The sequence below is a fragment of the Epinephelus fuscoguttatus genome, linkage group LG6 (genome assembly GCF_011397635.1).
Source record: "Epinephelus fuscoguttatus linkage group LG6, E.fuscoguttatus.final_Chr_v1".
In the NCBI taxonomy this organism is placed as follows: domain Eukaryota; kingdom Metazoa; phylum Chordata; class Actinopteri; order Perciformes; family Serranidae; genus Epinephelus; species Epinephelus fuscoguttatus.
In genome coordinates this window covers 967,657-984,826 of record NC_064757.1, presented here as the reverse complement: position 1 = coordinate 984,826, position 17,170 = coordinate 967,657, and the positions used below count along the sequence as shown (strand labels likewise).

The 17,170-nt window shown below is 41.0% G+C and overlaps 1 protein-coding gene across 2 annotated transcripts in view; it reads right to left on the bottom strand.

Moving 5' to 3' along the window:
• Positions 1-14,717, bottom strand: part of rabl6b (RAB, member RAS oncogene family-like 6b) — a 63,423-nt gene extending 48,706 nt beyond the window's left edge. The window contains exons 1-7 of one of the 2 annotated variants that reach the window (XM_049578777.1): positions 14,561-14,717; positions 12,949-13,334; positions 12,675-12,809; positions 12,303-12,350; positions 12,070-12,099; positions 11,612-11,664; positions 11,385-11,473 (exon numbers count right to left, since the gene is read on the bottom strand). In XM_049578777.1, coding sequence (XP_049434734.1) covers positions 11,385-11,473; positions 11,612-11,664; positions 12,070-12,099; positions 12,303-12,350; positions 12,675-12,809; positions 12,949-13,078 — 485 coding nt within the window. In that variant the 5' untranslated portion in view covers positions 13,079-13,334; positions 14,561-14,717. The remainder of the gene's footprint in view (positions 1-11,384; positions 11,474-11,611; positions 11,665-12,069; positions 12,100-12,302; positions 12,351-12,674; positions 12,810-12,948; positions 13,335-14,560) is intronic. The other variant, XM_049578779.1, reaches the window with a different exon arrangement.
• Between the last annotated feature and the right edge of the window lie 2,453 nt (positions 14,718-17,170).

The window sequence follows — 17,170 nt, the reverse complement described above, 5'->3', positions numbered from 1 at the left end:
ATACTGAGTCCGAGTCCGAGTCCGGCCGAGCCCAACCCAACTAAAAACCACTAGTTGGCTTCCAATGCCCGGGACACTCCTGCTGTGTGTTGGTGCAAGCCATGCATGTGTCCGGTGGAAAACTGACCAGCTGACTCTCCACACTGTATTCCTATATTTTATATATATATATACACATTATATATATATATATATATATATATATATATATATATATATATATATATATATACACACATATATATATATACATATATATATACATACATATACATATATATACAGTACAGGCCAAAAGTTTGGACACACCTTCTCATTCAATGCATTTTCTTTATTTTCATGACTATTTACATTGTAGATTCTCACTGAAGGCATCAAAACTATGAATGAACATATGTGGAGTTATGTACTTAACAAAAAAAGGTGAAATAACTGAAAACATGTTTTATATTCTAGTTTCTTCAAAATAGCCACCCTTTGCTCTGATTACTGCTTTGCACACTCTTGGCATTCTCTCCATGAGCTTCAAGAGGTAGTCACCTGAAATGGTTTCCACTTCACAGGTGTGCCTTATCAGGGTTAATTAGTGGAATTTCTTGCTTTATCAATGGGGTTGGGACCATCAGTTGTGTTGTGCAGAAGTCAGGTTAATACGCAGCCGACAGCCCTATTGGACAACTGTTAAAATTCATATTATGGCAAGAACCAATCAGCTAACTAAAGAAAAACCAGTGGCCATCATTACTTTAAGAAATGAAGGTCAGTCAGTCCGGAAAATTGCAAAAACTTTAAATGTGTCCCCAAGTGGAGTCGCAAAAACCATCAAGCGCTACAAACGAAACTGGCACACATGAGGACCGACCCAGGAAAGGAAGACCAAGAGTCACCTCTGCTTCTGAGGATAAGTTCATCCGAGTCACCAGCCTCAGAAATCGCAAGTTAACAGCAGCTCAGATCAGAGACCAGATGAATGCCACACAGAGTTCTAGCAGCAGACCCATCTCTAGAACAACTGTTAAGAGGAGACTGCGCGAATCAGGCCTTCATGGTCAAATAGCTGCTAGGAAACCACTGCTAAGGAGAGGCAACAAGCACAAGAGATTTGTTTGGGCCAAGAAACACAAGGAATGGACATTAGACCAGTGGAAATCTGTGCTTTGGTCTGATGAGTCCAAATTTGAGATCTTTGGTTCCAACCGCTGTGTCTTTGAGAGACGCAGAAAAGGTGAACGGATGGATTCCACATGCCTGGTTCCCACTGTGAAGCATGGAGGAGGAGGTGTGATGGTGTGGGGGTGTTTTGCTGGTGACACTGTTGGGGATTTATTGAAAATTGAAGGCACACTGAACCAGCATGGCTACCACAGCATCCTGCAGCGACATGCCATCCCATCCGGTTTATGCGTTTAGTTGGACGATCATTTATTTTTCAACAGGACAATGACCCCAAACACACCTCCAGGCTGTGTAAGGGCTATTTGACCAAGAAGGAGAGTGATGGAGTGCTGCGGCAGATGACCTGGCCTCCACAGTCACCGGACCTGAACCCAATCGAGATGGTTTGGGGTGAGCTGGACCGCAGAGTGAAGGCAAAGGGGCCAACAAGTGCTAAACACCTCTGGAAACTCCTTCAAGACTGTTGGAAAACCATTTCAGGTGACTACCTCTTGAAGCTCATGGAGAGAATGCCAAGAGTGTGCAAAGCAGTAATCAGAGCAAAGGGTGGCTATTTTGAAGAAACTAGAATATAAAACATGTTTTCAGTTATTTCACCTTTTTTGTTAAGTACATAACTCCACATGTGTTCATTCATAGTTTTGATGCCTTCAGTGAGAATCTACAATGTAAATAGTCATGAAAATAAAGAAAACGCATTGAATGAGAAGGTGTGTCCAAACTTTTGGCCTGTACTGTATATATATATATATACACACACACACACACACACACACACACACATACATATATATATACATACATATACACATATACATACATATACACATATATATATATATATATATATATATATATATATATATATATATATATATATATATATACATACATATACACATATACATACATATACACATATATATATATATATATATATATATATATATATATATATATATATATATATATATATATTACAATTTTTTGGGCTGATACCGATTTCTGTTTGGATGGCCGATTCTGATTTTGGCCGATTCTAGGGATGTAACAATTACCAGTAAAATGATAAACTGCGGTAAAATTCCCGACGGTTAGTATTACCGTTTCAAATTTTGATTATCATTAAAACCGTGTTTGATTACCGCACTTTGAAAAACTCACAGTGATACTGCTCATTGTCTGGAAAAGCAGCAGCAGTAGTCCCTCAGACACATGCGTGCATGCGCCATTTGCAATGTTTGGCCTCTGAAAACACGGTGGAAGGCACCGAAGGCACTCGCACAGACAGTGCTCCAGAGATTTTCCGTGCCGTGACTTGGCTGACAGACATGACACACTACACGACAGTCCACACCAATGATCTGTGGTCGTCTTTCATGACGTGTGTGATGTCATCGGGTTATTCTTGTCCTATTTTTATTACTTTTAAAATGATTTCAGTCACTGTGTCTGTTCATGTGCCAGCCAAAATGTTGTTGTAGTCACCTAAAAAGCTCCAGCAGGAGCTACATTTGAAGTACCGTAGGCAAATTTTTTTGTTACCACACCAGTGCTAGAGGCATACTTTCATGTTTGGCAGCTATTTTGATTAGGCCTACACCAGCGCTTTTTCTAGAGGCATCATTTCAATTATATCAGCGGGAATATTAGATACGTTATATCTACTATTGTAACGCTATTTCTAGAGGCATAATTTCAATTACACAAGCACGATCACTACAGACATTATTTAAACCACACCAGCGCTACGCTATGTCCCCTCCTCTCGTCCCTTTATCAGTCTACATCCATGGTTATTATACCTATATTTCAGTCAAGTGACAATGGAAATGGGGGCGATTTATTCATTGTATTTTTTTTTTTTTTTTTTTTTTTAATTTTATTGTAATGCACAGATGTCGAAAATGATAAATGATGCCTCATCATTATAATTAGCGCTGCAATATACAAGTGGTGTTTCAGACTATAACTGGCTTAATTTGGGGGTCTGAGTGGTGCGGGCAGCACGGCCCACTGTGCAGCTCGCGGTCTAGGGATGGACAGTAAGTCTATCACTGTTGCATTTTTTGTTTTTCTTTTTCCTCATGGCATATTTTATAACGTTCTGTGTTTTGTATTGTTTGTCTTGTATATCCATCTACGTTGGTACAGAATACGCAAGGATGAGACGGTAAATGTCAAAAATATAATTCATGGGATCAAATGGTATTAATATGATAAGTTGGAATGTGAAAGTAATTTCAAACAAAGTGAAAAGGTATAAAATCATCACACATTTAAAATCACTGTCTTGTGACTTGGCAATGCTTCAAGAGACTCATTTAAATGAAATGGAATCAGCTAAATTGAGACAGAGATGGGTGGGTCAAGTCTTCTCAGCACCTGGCAGTGGAGCATCTAGAGGGGTCTGCATTTTGATCTCAAAAAGAATATCTTTCAAGGTTCCCAATCAAATAATCAATAAAGAGGGTAGATACATTATATTGTCAGGTTTCCTCCAAAATGAAAAATGTACTTTGGTTAATGTGCACTCTTCTAACTCTGGGCAGAACACATTCCTTTCCAAATTAAACCTGATGTTGGCTAAATTTGCTGATTGCCGTATCATGATTGGTTGGGACTTAAACCTGGTCAACAATGCCTTAATTGATAGGTCTGGATACCCCCTCCCATCAGATGCTGCACTGTCCAGTGCTTGAATTGAATTACAAAATCACTTGCACTATGTGATGTCTGGCGGATTGTTAATCCAGACACACATGAATACACATTCTGTTCTCATGCCCACAATTCATACTCTTTAGTTGTTTGTTTTTTCACAGTCTTTGGCTGGTAACATAACTGATTCCAAAATTCACAATATTATTTTATTAGACCATGCTCCTTTGTCGGCCCTTTTTACCCCATCTGTAATTGACAGTAGAGCAAGACAATGGAGGTTTAACAACTCTCTATTGAAAGATCAAGATTTTGTATCTATGTTAAAGGAAAAAATACAGGAATACATTTACATTAACCTTAATTCAGTCCAGTCAATACAGACAGTATGGGAAGCATTTAAAGCAACCTGTAGGGGGTGGATTATAAGTTATTCAACAGCCAGGAAAAAGGAAAAATGCCAAAGAAGCATGGTCTGATAACCGAACTTAAGGCCCTCGAAACAAAGCATATGCTGGACCCTGGCAACCAACAATTAAAAAACACAACACACAAGAAGTTTGTGCTCTAGAGAAAGGATCAACATTCAGTGAAAAACCTAAGCCCTACGATAAGATAATATGGCAAGGCTTAACTATACAAACCAATGAGCAGTGATAACTAGCATGTCTTTGGGGTCATCGGGTGGGAACCTCCTTTCACCAGTGTTTCATCTAGTTGGTCCCACGACACCTCCAGGAGGCTAGACAGTGATCTCTAGTGTTCCAGAGACACTCCCCTAATGCCAGGTCTCACTGCTCCCCTCCCTGCACCAACCCAATAACCTCCTTTACCTTACTTACGCATGGCTTTCTCAGCCCAAACAGCACTGCCACCTTCAACCAAACCCAGGCTCCGTACATGTGAGCTCTAGGTAGAAGCAGGGCTGATACTACCTTTCCTAGCACATTTCACACGCTACATAGCATAAGTACAATATAAGCTAAAGTTAAAGGAGCTAAATAAACTTACAGGATCAGCAAACACACTCACCTTGCCGCATGGCCTCAAACAAAATGGATTCAAATAGGCCACTCCCACACTTAAATAACCTTCCTCTTCCTGGACTTCCTCCTTACTTAGACATGGCTTTCTCAGCCCAAACTGCACTGCCATCTTCAACCAAACCCAGGCTCCGTACATGCGAGCTCTAGGTAGAAGCAGGGCTGATACTACCTTTCCTAGCACATTCACCATACTCTATTTCACACGCTACATAGCATAACTACAATATAAGCTAAAGTTAAAGGAGCTAAATGAACTTACAGGATCAGCAAGCACACTCACCTTGCCGCATGGCCTCAAACAAAATGGATTCAAATAGGCCACTCCCACACTTAAATACTTCCTCTTCCTGGATTTCCTCCTGAGAGGAAGTGGATCTCTCCACCTGATCTCAAGGAGTTATGTGCCCTGTTTAGTAGTTCCCCCTGCTGGCCCCCAACTGACATTATTTCTTCTCTTATAGATAAACTGGCTACATTTAATTGCTTCATCTGACATTTCCCTCACTGTCCTCCTCAAACTCTGTCCCTGCACTCCGAGTTCCCCCAGGAGCGAGACAGCTGATCTTGCTATGAATCCCCTATACCCCACTTCCACTGGACAAATCCTAGTCTTCCATCCTCGCTGCTCAGCTTCTGCTCCGAAGTCTGCATATCTAAGCTTTTTTCTTTCATAGGCTTCTTCCACTGAGTCTTCCCAGGGAACTGTCAGCTCAATGAAATAAACTATCCGTTGACTCACTGACCACAACACTAAGTCAGGCCTCTGCCTGGTACAAACTTTTTCCTGGGGAACAAGCTTTCCCCCTAAATCTACTTGCATTTCCCAATCACAAGCACCTTCTAGGCGGCCACACCCTTGCCTCCTCCCTAACTTATCTCTTCTGTGTTTCTCTCCCTCAATTACTAAACTCCTACCCTTAACACCTTCTGAATTCACCTGTCTTCGTTTCCCTTCGATGCCTGCAGCTAAACATTTCAACACCTGGTTATGTCGTCATGTATATCGGCCTTGTGACAAGCTAACTTTACAGCCTGACAAAATATGCTTTAAGGTTGCGGTACGTGAACACAATGGGCATGATGGGTCCTCATTTACCCACAGTTTTAGGTTCTGGGGGGGTTGGTAACACATCATATGTAGCCCTTACCAGGAATCTAATACGATTCTTCTCCATACTCCACAGGTCCCTCCAACTAAGCTTCCTCTTCTCTACACTTTCCCAATTCAACCACTGTCCCTGTTTAGCCTGGGCCACTACCTTTGCATCCCTTAGCATCTCTTCCTGTCTACGTATCTGTTCTACAACCAGCTTTCTTTTATCTTTGAGACCTGTTTTATTCCATACTGGTTTGCCTGAGCCAAGCCCCAGGCCTCCCCGGCCAAACTGAACATTACCTACGATCTCTGCATGCCAAAGAGCTGCCTCTGCCTCCTGAACTGCCGATCTTGGGTTCCACTTCGTCCCCTTGGTTGGATTTGGAACCACACTCCTAACTACCACGTCCTTACTCCCTGATAACAACAGCTCTGTCCTGACCTTGATACATTTAAATTCCTCTGTTAAACTAGATACTGGCAGCTGAAGTATCCCTTTTCCATACAATGCAACACTACTTAGGCACCTAGGAGCACCCAACCACTTCCTAATATAGGAGCTAACCGACCTTTCAATTCTCTCCACTACAGATATTGGAATTTCATAAATTGACAATGGCCACATTAACCTAGGATATAGCCCAAATTGCAAACACCACAACTTCAACTTTCCTGGAAGTTCGGATTTATCTATTCTATCCAGTCCTTCTGCCACATCTTTCCTAAATTTCACCACCTGTTCCTCATCATTCAACTCCACATTGTACCACCTACCTAAGCTCTTTACTGACTTTTCCCTAATTGTTGGGAAAACATCTATGACAAACTTCCTATCACTTAACTTCCCTCTACGTATCGAGATGCTTCTAGATTTACTAGGCTTGATCTTCATGCTGGCCCACTTGAGGTTCTTATTTACCTTCTCTAATAGCCTCTTTGTACATGGCATTGTTGTGGTCACCAGTGTCATGTCATCCATGTAAGCCCTAACTGGTGAAAATGCAACCCATTCTGCCGTCTCTCCCCACCTACAACCCACTTAGAAGCCCTGATGATTACTTCCATTGCCATAGTAAATGCTAATGAAGAAATTGTACACCCTGCCATGATGCCTATTTCTAGCCTCTGCCAACCTGTTGTGAAACCTGCTGTACTTAGACACAGCCTAATATCCTGAAAATATGCTTTCACTAAGTTAGCAACTACCTGTGGCACTCTGAAGTAGTCAAACGCACTCCAAATGAGGCTATGCGGTACTGAACCAAACGCATTTGCAAGATCTAAAAATACTACATACAGGTCCCTTTTCTTAATCTTCGCTGCCTGAATCTGGTGCCAGATCATGCTAGTATGCTCTAAACACCCTGAAAAACCTGGTATTCCTGCCTTCTGAATGAAATAAATCTGAATGAAATCATTCGGAATTAAAGTTTTTCCAGGTAGTTTACATGGGAAATATTCATTCCGAATGAGGGTTTACACAGGAGATCAGTTTAATTGCCTTTATTCAGGTCTGCGCAAGGTTTGGGGCAGGGAAGGTTTCTGATTGGACAGGGGGCGGGGCGGATCTTACGTGTTTACATTTGCTGGAGAAAAAAAACAGTAGTCCTTGCTCCGGATAACAAGATGCTTGACGGCGCTGTTCTTAGTGCCTTTTTTGGGGCGTGTTTTGCTTATATTCTTGAAGCACCAGTACGACAACAACCTTGTTCTGCTAATGCTTCATCTGTTGAGGAGGAGAAGGGAGGTAGAAGACCGTGCTGTGGCGAATAGAAACCGGTGAGTGCAACGAGTCCGACTGCTCTATCTCAGCCCGTTGCTATGCGCGCTATATACGTCATCGCGCCAGAAAGGCAAGGAAACGAGCATGCACAGAAAGACCGGAATGAACTTAAAGAGGAATGAGTGTATACATGCACACAAAATTCTTTCATTCGAAATGACAAACGGAGTAAACCACCCCCTTTAATCGGATTTAATTTTCAACCGGAATGACCATTTTTCAATCGGAATGACCGTTTACATGACTACTTTTAATCGGAATGGCCTTTCATCCCGATTAAAAGTGGAATTAAACTGTCCATGTAAACGTACTGAGTGTCTATCATTAAAACAGAACTACAGGCTATTTTACATGAAGAAAAATGCATTTGCTCTTTTTCAGTTATGCCGAAAATACTATGAATCTGGTGATAAGGCCGGTAAAATGCTTGCGCTCAGATTGAAGCAACGTGAGGAGATGGAAAACTTTTTTAGCGATCTTCACCTACCAACTATCTGTGAAGAAGAAAGGGAATCATTAGTGGTACCTATAACGGAGGATGAAATTAAATCGGCTATTAAATCCCTCCCTCAACTGGTAAAACAGTATTGGGGAATATGAATTCAAGGCCAGCATGTTCGCCGATGACATATTGTTAACATTAACTGATCCAGCACACTCCATCCCACAAGTACTAAAACTTATTGATATATTTGGCCACATTTCTGGCTATAAAGTAAACTACAGTAAAAGCGAGGCTATCCCACTGAATCACTTTACCTGTCACATTTGGGCACTGCCCCCTTTCATTGAAAACCAAAGGGCATGAAATATTTGGGAATCAAAATCCAATCACCTGTTGAAAAAATGGTTGAATTAAACGCACCTGACCTCTTGAAAACGATCAAGGAAGACCTCAAAAGATGGACAGTATTACCCTTATCTTTCTGGGGAAGATCAGAAGTAATCAAGATGAACATACTGCCACGCCTGGCTTTCCTTATGTCATTTATCCTACTCAAGTTCCCTCCCAATTGGTTCAATTAAATAAACTATCCAGCTTTCTATGGAAGGACAAGAAACCAAGGATCTGTTACAAAAAATTAATACACACACGAAATAATAGAGGAATAGGCTACCAGACATTCAACAGTATTATATAGCATACAATTCAAGATACCCACTGCACTGGGCCCATAAAAGTGCGAGACAGATTGGAAGTTGGGACTGGTTAGAAGAACAAATCATAACAATAAGGACCTACTGTATCTCTGTCAAGCTTGTGGTATAATCCTAAAATTACTCCTGAATTAAATAACCCTTTGTTAAGAGTTTTCATGTGAAATTATCAAAACATTACAAAAACGATTTTCTTTCAGTGGTGATTCCTTACCCTCGTGCCCACTGTGGAATAACACATTATTCACTGCAGGTGGCAAAATACTTAAAAATAATAAATGGGAACAGTGCAATATAAAACATGTGGGACAGGTTGTATCAAATGGAGACATTATTCCTTTTAATGAATTAAAATCACAATTTATCCTAGAAGACTCTGATATATTTAGTTATTTGCAATTGAAATTTATTATTAAGCCACTACTCACCAGGGGTGTAGGAACCAAGAGAGATTTATTTTCATGACTATTTACATTGTAGATTCTCACTGAAGGCATCAAAACTATGAATGAACACATGTGGAGTTATGTACTTAACAAAAAAAGGTGAAATAACTGAAAACATGTTTTATATTCTAGTTTCTTCAAAATAGCCACCCTTTGCTCTGATTACTGCTTTGCACACTCTTGGCATTCTCTCCATGAGCTTCAAGAGGTAGTCACCTGAAATGGTTTCCACTTCACAGGTGTGCCTTATCAGGGTTAATTAGTGGAATTTCTTGCTTTATCAATGGGGTTGGGACCATCAGTTGTGTTGTGCAGAAGTCAGGTTAATACACAGCCGACAGCCCTATTGGACAACTGTTAAAATTCATATTATGGCAAGAACCAATCAGCTAACTAAAGAAAAGCGAGTGGCCATCATTACTTTAAGAAATGAAGGTCAGTCAGTCCGGAAAATTGCAAAAACTTTAAATGTGTCCCCAAGTGGAGTCGCAAAAACCATCAAGCGCTACAACGAAACTGGCACACATGAGGACCGACCCAGGAAAGGAAGACCAAGAGTCACCTCTGCTTCTGAGGATAAGTTCATCCGAGTCACCAGCCTCAGAAATGGCAAGTTAACAGCAGCTCAGATCAGAGACCAGATGAATGCCACACAGAGTTCTAGCAGCAGACCCATCTCTAGAACAACTGTTGAGAGGAGACTGCGCGAATCAGGCCTTCATGGTCAAATAGCTGCTAGGAAACCACTGCTAAGGAGAGGCAACAAGCACAAGAGATTTGTTTGGGCCAAGAAACACAAGGAATGGACATTAGACAAGTGGAAATCTGTGCTTTGGTCTGATGAGTCCAAATTTGAGATCTTTGGTTCCAACCGCCGTGTCTTTGTGAGACGCAGAAAAGGTGAACGGATGGATTCCACATGCCTGGTTCCCACTGTGAAGCATGGAGGAGGAGGTGTGATGGTGTGGGGGTGTTTTGCTGGTGACACTGTTGGGGATTTATTCAAAATTGAAGGCACACTGAACCAGCATGGCTACCACAGCATCCTGCAGCGACATGCCATCCCATCCGGTTTGCGTTTAGTTGGACGATCATTTATTTTTCAACAAAACAATGACCCCAAACACACCTCCAGGCTGTGTAAGGGCTATTTGACCAAGAAGGAGAGTGATGGAGTGCTGCGGCAGAAGAGCTGGCCTCCACAGTCACCGGACCTGAACCCAATCGAGATGGTTTGGGGTGAGCTGGACCATAGAGTGAAGGCAAAGAGGCCAACAAGTGCTAAACACCTCTGGGAACTCCTTCAAGACTGTTGGAAAACCATTTCAGGTGACTACCTCTTGAAGCTCATGGAGAGAATGCCAAGAGTGTGCAAAGCAGTAATCAGAGCAAAGGGTGGCTATTTTGAAGAAACTAGAATATAAAACATGTTTTCAGTTATTTCACCTTTTTTTGTTAAGTACATAACTCCACGTGTTCATTCATAGTTTTGATGCCTTCAGTGAGAATCTACAATGTAAATAGTCATGAAAATAAAGAAAACGCATTGAATGAGAAGGTGTGTCCAAACTTTTGGCCTGTACTGTATATTGTTGAAAAGAACAATATAGAATGTCACAATCTCATCCTTTAAGTTTTAAAGCAGCAAGTATTTTCTTTATGTACTAAACTGGAAAACGTTGGCATGAATACACACTGACATAGATACCAATACTATTGGTACAAGGAGAGTGACACGCCAGTACACCAGGGAACAGTCAAATATCTATTGGTCTATCATGTCCCTCGTAGCTAGACATGCTAGTATTTATATATTTAAAAAAAAAAAAAAAAATCTCTATCTATTCCCTCACACATGATGTCCAAAATAGCCATGTTGAAATGTCTTAGAAGGGTTTTGCCTTTGAAGCTGAAAAATATCCACCAGTGCAGGCTCTCAGCTGAAACCTAATCTGCCCATGCATATTGTAGCATTAGAGTTCACTGATGAGACAGCAACTCAGATGGACGACTCTTACCACTGCTTGGTGATGTCAAACATCATGATGACTCCATTACAGTTCTTGTACACATCCAGGAACTCTGCATCCAGGGCCACCTCATCTGACTACAACATACATATTCAACAAATGTACTATTAATCACATGATATAGGAAAGGTCTCTTAATGTGGCCTACTCAATCACTGACCCACATAATATAAATGAGCCTATTTTTTAACACATGACTGTCATATTATTGTCACCTCTTGGGGCTCATTCTCCAGTTTCAAATTATCTCCGCGCCTTTTGCCTTTGCCTGAAAGAACAAGAAATCAAAAGTCTTAAGTTTTAGATTAGCTGACAAGAAAAACATCATGACATACAGAGTTTGTTGCTTTATGTTAGATAATGGTGAATAAAACAAGCAGAGCAGCAGACAGCTGCTTTTTCTTTGGAAAAGCTTCTTGCAGTCTAGTTTGAACACACATTATCTTTAAAATACACACTGCTGGCATTAAGTCATGGCTCACACGGTGCAGATGCTCAGGCTCTAGCTATACACAGCAGAAAGTTCAGCCAAACTCAGAAATGTAGCCACACAGCAACCCAGGGAAAAGCCGAATTTTGAGAATATTGACATTCAGATTAGCGTAGAATGAGGCGGGATAAAACCCACAGCACACAGGCAAGTTCAATTTCTATATACTATAGTGGCGCTCACCTACACCTTCAGGAAGAGGATATTTTTGGCCTGAGATGAGTGCAAAAGAGGTGCAAAAAAGACAACATCAACACTGAGTACAGAAAAACAAACAAACAACCATGCATCCATCTGATGTCATGAAATACTGTAGCAGGTTGACAGCAGTAGGTAGAAAAGGTGTAACTTCTTAGAGTGAGGTCAGCCTCAGTGGAAAGTTTGGTCCTTTAACTGGCATGTGTGTCAACACTCACCTTTGTCTACGACGTCCCACACCTCTACCTTGACCACATCATCAGTAGCTAAGAGAAGCAGAAAAAGAGTATTTGTTCAAGTTCTTGGACCACAGAGGAAAACATTTTAAATGTGCAGGCTGTTTAGTGACTCTAATAAGGATTCAATAACTGAAAACACTAGAAGAAGTAGTGGTGGATAAAGGTTTGCTGAGGCTAAATCTAAATGTAGTCTATTTTTTTTTTTACCTTGATATGGAGCCACTGAAATAAATCACCGAAGCACAAATAGCAAATGTCATATATTCACCAAACAGACACATGACCAAAGCAGTGGTGATAAAATAAAGTAAGATGTAATATTTAGACGTTATCTGAGCTGCAGTTACTTACTTTTGTAATTCCAATGGATACTTGTGGCTTGGATCTCCTGAGTGGGTAAGTACTCCTCTACAAACTTCTTGCCCTGCAGTCGATGCCACAAAGTACTCTTTCCAGTGTTTCTATCTCCCCGGATGACTATTTTCACTTGAGTGGAAAAGAGATTGTGCATTGGGTTTGTCAGAAAACAGTCCATCAACTTTACTAAGCAAATTGAATTAACTATAAGTGGGACAGACATATTTGACTGCAGAAGCCTGTTCCCCTGATTTGCTGCTAGACTTACTATTATACTGGACCCCTTTGGCAAAACGTCTCTGCAAACTTTGGTTCATTGACTGCAGGCCAGCTGGAATGTTCTTGTCCCTGAGCTGGACTGGCTCAGATCCCACCAACTTCTTAAGCGCTGAAAACATCTTGATAAGGCTTCACAAACTTGTACAGTAACACACGGTGGCACAGTGGAACTCTTTTAACAATTTGTCACACAACAACTGAAGGAAAGGTGTATCTTGACAGCTGAGGAAGTTAAGAGTCCATGCTTAGAAGCAAGTATGATGCCAAATAACTAAATGTTGACTGTTAATATAGCAGGGTTCTCTTAAATCTGACGAGATGTCCTTGATTGCCAGTCAGAGATGGAGGTAACTACTACGTTGTTTTGAGCATCATCTGTGAATACAAAACAAAACAAAACAAAAAACAGAGGTTATGGTTGAGAATATACTTTGGTCTCCTTTCAAGGTGTAGGCACCATAAAAAGGCAGGTTTGTCAAACACAAAACATACGTATCCTGTTTTCATACAGGAATAGAAATGTGCAGCCAGACTTGGTAACTTAAAGGACACAGACTCATACCAATAATTTTCTGGTTATTTCAGTTGACAAATATCAAGAAACACAGAAAATGGTTTCCCTAAGATGGAAACAACAGCATTAAGACCCAGTTTGATGTAGCCCCAGGTTGTGCCTTTCATGTTTTGTCAATATAATCAAGTCACATGCATTTTTCTGCATAATAATTTTTCTAAGTAATTACACAATGACCAACGAAAAACCAAGACAGTTGTTTATCCTGCTCTTGAACCGCGTGGATCAAATAACAGTCCATCTGCTGCATATTAAAAAAGATTTTTCACCAGTTTTCAAAGTTGTGCCATTGTTTCCTAAACCACAGGAAGATGGTAGACTGAAATGATACCACAGCCTATGTCTGTGCTCCACTTGAACAAGGTGAAGCTACATTAAACGTTTGGTTGTCACTAAGATTTATCGATATTGATGTTTTACTATATTAAAGCCACAACAATCAATCAACTATAAGAGAAATGTTTGTGATATATTTGACTTCGCAGCACCTACTTGTCCCATTAAATCCTAATGGGAGCTGTGACAGTGTCCCACGAGCTATTACATTATTCACCATCAAGATCAGCTTCAGGATTTGTCCCCAGCTAACATTATTGGTGCACTGGTGTCTTTGTTCAGTTTAAGAAGAGCCTAGCTCAAATTCAAAGCCAAGCTGTGCAATATGACATCACAGTGACTTTATCTCTTTCGAGGTGAAATTTCCCTTAACGTTATTAACGCTAGGTGGATACCTAGCAATAGCTGCCTCAACTGTTAGCTTTTAAGAGAGGGCTTCAGTTAAGTTTAGAAGCAATTTGATTAAAACATTAAAGCCATATGCTCTAAAAAATATGTCAACAGTGATGCGGCAGCCCGGTTTGTAACCTACCACGGCTAAAAGGTAGCATTATCCTTCGGTTTCTGTTTGAGCTAACCTAGCTACCCAGTAGATGTTAGCTTAGCTTTCCCCCCCATGTACGCTCAGTAACATTGAACAGCAGCTAAACTGGATGTTTTCTTCCTGGTGGTATCAGCTACAAATACTCACGGTTATTAAATAGTTTATGACACTGCAGTCCCGACATGTTTTTTTCTCAAAACATCTGTCAATCCCCGGTCCCAAACAGAGTCGTAGCCGCCAAGTTACATTCCTTTGCAAAGACAGTTAGACAGACCCAGCGTCAAGTATGACATACAAACGCGTTATTTCCGTTACAATTTTCAAAATAAATCGTATGTTTTTGCTCATGAAAGCATGAACAAAATACATTTGACAAAGGGTGAGCAATCTCACCGCAAGGTGTACTGTCCATTGACATTTTAGAATTTCTTACGTGAGCACAATATCCCATCCTAAAACTGTTGGACGTCAACACTTTGCTTTTATTTTGAAGACAAAATATCACACTTCCGAGATTATACTGGATAGGGTCCGTCCCAAGTCTCTTAAATTACTGCTAGTTATCTTCCCTAGCCGACTTTGCTAGCTATTTAGCCCCTCCCACCTAGGAAAAAATGTGAGGAGCAAGGGCTAGGAGCGATGAGCGAGCATTGTCGGTTTAAGACATAGACATATATACATGTATATTTGTCTATGGTTTAAGAGACATGAGACGTCCTTTCCACTGTAGCGTCTCGTGAAGCGACGTCCATTCCTGATGACGGCGGCACAGCTGGATCTGCTGCATAACGGAGCCAGCGTTTGGCGTACATCCCAAGTCACATTATATTCTCTGATCAAAGCCGTAACCCCCCACTGTCACTGTGATCAGCATCATTATCATTATTATTATCATCATCACTATTATTAAATCCACTCGCCATCATTCAACAAATCAGCTTCTGAGTGAATAAGACATCAGACCTGTCAGTCTACCTCAATCAATATAATTTTATTTATAAAGCCCAATATCACAAATCACAATTTGCCTCACAGGGCTTTACAGCAAACGACATCCCTCTGTCCTTAGGACCCTCACAGCTGATCAGGAAAAACTCCACAAAAAAAAAACCCTTTAACGGGAAAAAATGGTAGAAACCTCAGGAAGAGCAACTGAAGAGGGATCCCTCTTCCAGGACGGACAGACGTGCAATAGATGATGTACAGAACAGATCAACATAATAAATTAACAGTAATCCGTATGACACAATGAGACAGAGAGAGACAGAGAGAGAGACAGTGACAGAGGGAGATGCAGGACAGACGGTAATGACAGTAGCTCACAACAACATGAAAGTAATAATATTAAATAATATTAACAGGGGGCGGCACGGTGGTGTGGTGGTTAGCACTGTCGCCTCACAGCAAGAGGGTTGCCGGTTCGATCCCGGGTGTGGGAGTTTGCATGTTCTCCCCGTGTCAGCGTGGGTTCTCTCCGGGCACTCCGGCTTCCTCCCACAGTCCAAAGACATGCAGATTGGGGACTAGGTTAATTGGTGACTCTAAATTGACCATAGGTGTGAATGTGAGTGTGAATGGTTGTTTGTCTCTATGTGTCAGCCCTGCGATAGTGTACTCGGCCTCTCGCCCGATGTCAGCTGGGATAGGCTCCAGCCCCCCCGCGACCCTCAAGAGGATGAAGCGGTTAGAAGATGAATGAATGAATGAATGAATATTGAATATATGAATATTAACAGGCTAATTAATATTACCTACAAGCTATTAAAAATTCCACTCACATGACATGCAGGACAATTAATGATGGGCAAATGTGTTTGTGTGTCTGTCTGTGTGCGTGGTGTTACATCAACACGTGCGGTTCTGGACACAGAACATTTACAGCTGCACATTTAACAGCCACACATCACCGACAGTCCGCTGAACAACGCAACGGGTTGTGAATGAAATAAACTTAATTACAATATGACAGTCTTGCACGAAATATCATTAACGTTACTCTTTGTAGTCACGTAGGCATGTGAATTACAGCGTTTGATTGCAAAGAATGCATGAAACGCGTACACTTGCGCTGTTTCTCCGCCATCTCGTTCAATGAGCCAGATGTAGGGGGCGCGTATTTAGGCCTATACGTCATGGCGTTCAGCTGAAAAACTCTTCCGGATAGGAAGCTTTCGACCATAGACATATATACGTAGACGCCGCATCGAGTGGGTTTGTCCCATAGATATATATACGTGTATATATCTATGGGTTTGCCAGCTTCTGCGATACGTCAACGTCGCTGCCATATTGGATGTGGCAAGGCTGCATTGTAAACTAATAGAAGTGAATGGACTTAACTTCATAAAGCGCCTTTCTACAAAGAAATTTACGTTAATGCCTCTCGTTTATTCATTCACACATGCACTAATATACTTGGGAAACAGTTAGGCACCAAAAACAATGTATTTGATCTTCTCAGATGGCTAAGATAAGAACTTTATTGATCTCACACAGGAGTAATTCACCTTATATCAGCTATAGAAAACAAGGTAGTGCCGAAAAAAAAATTAAATATATATATATATATATATATATATATATATATATATATATATACACACACTACCTACTGTAGCGTCCGCCAGGACGTGTGGAAAGGATGACGCAGTTATTCGGCAAACCTCCGTTTATTACTGAACAGTACAGGTTACTGTTGGCCGTAACCACGCCAGAACAACCAACAAACAAGAGCTGTAACTCCAACTGTGCACTCCT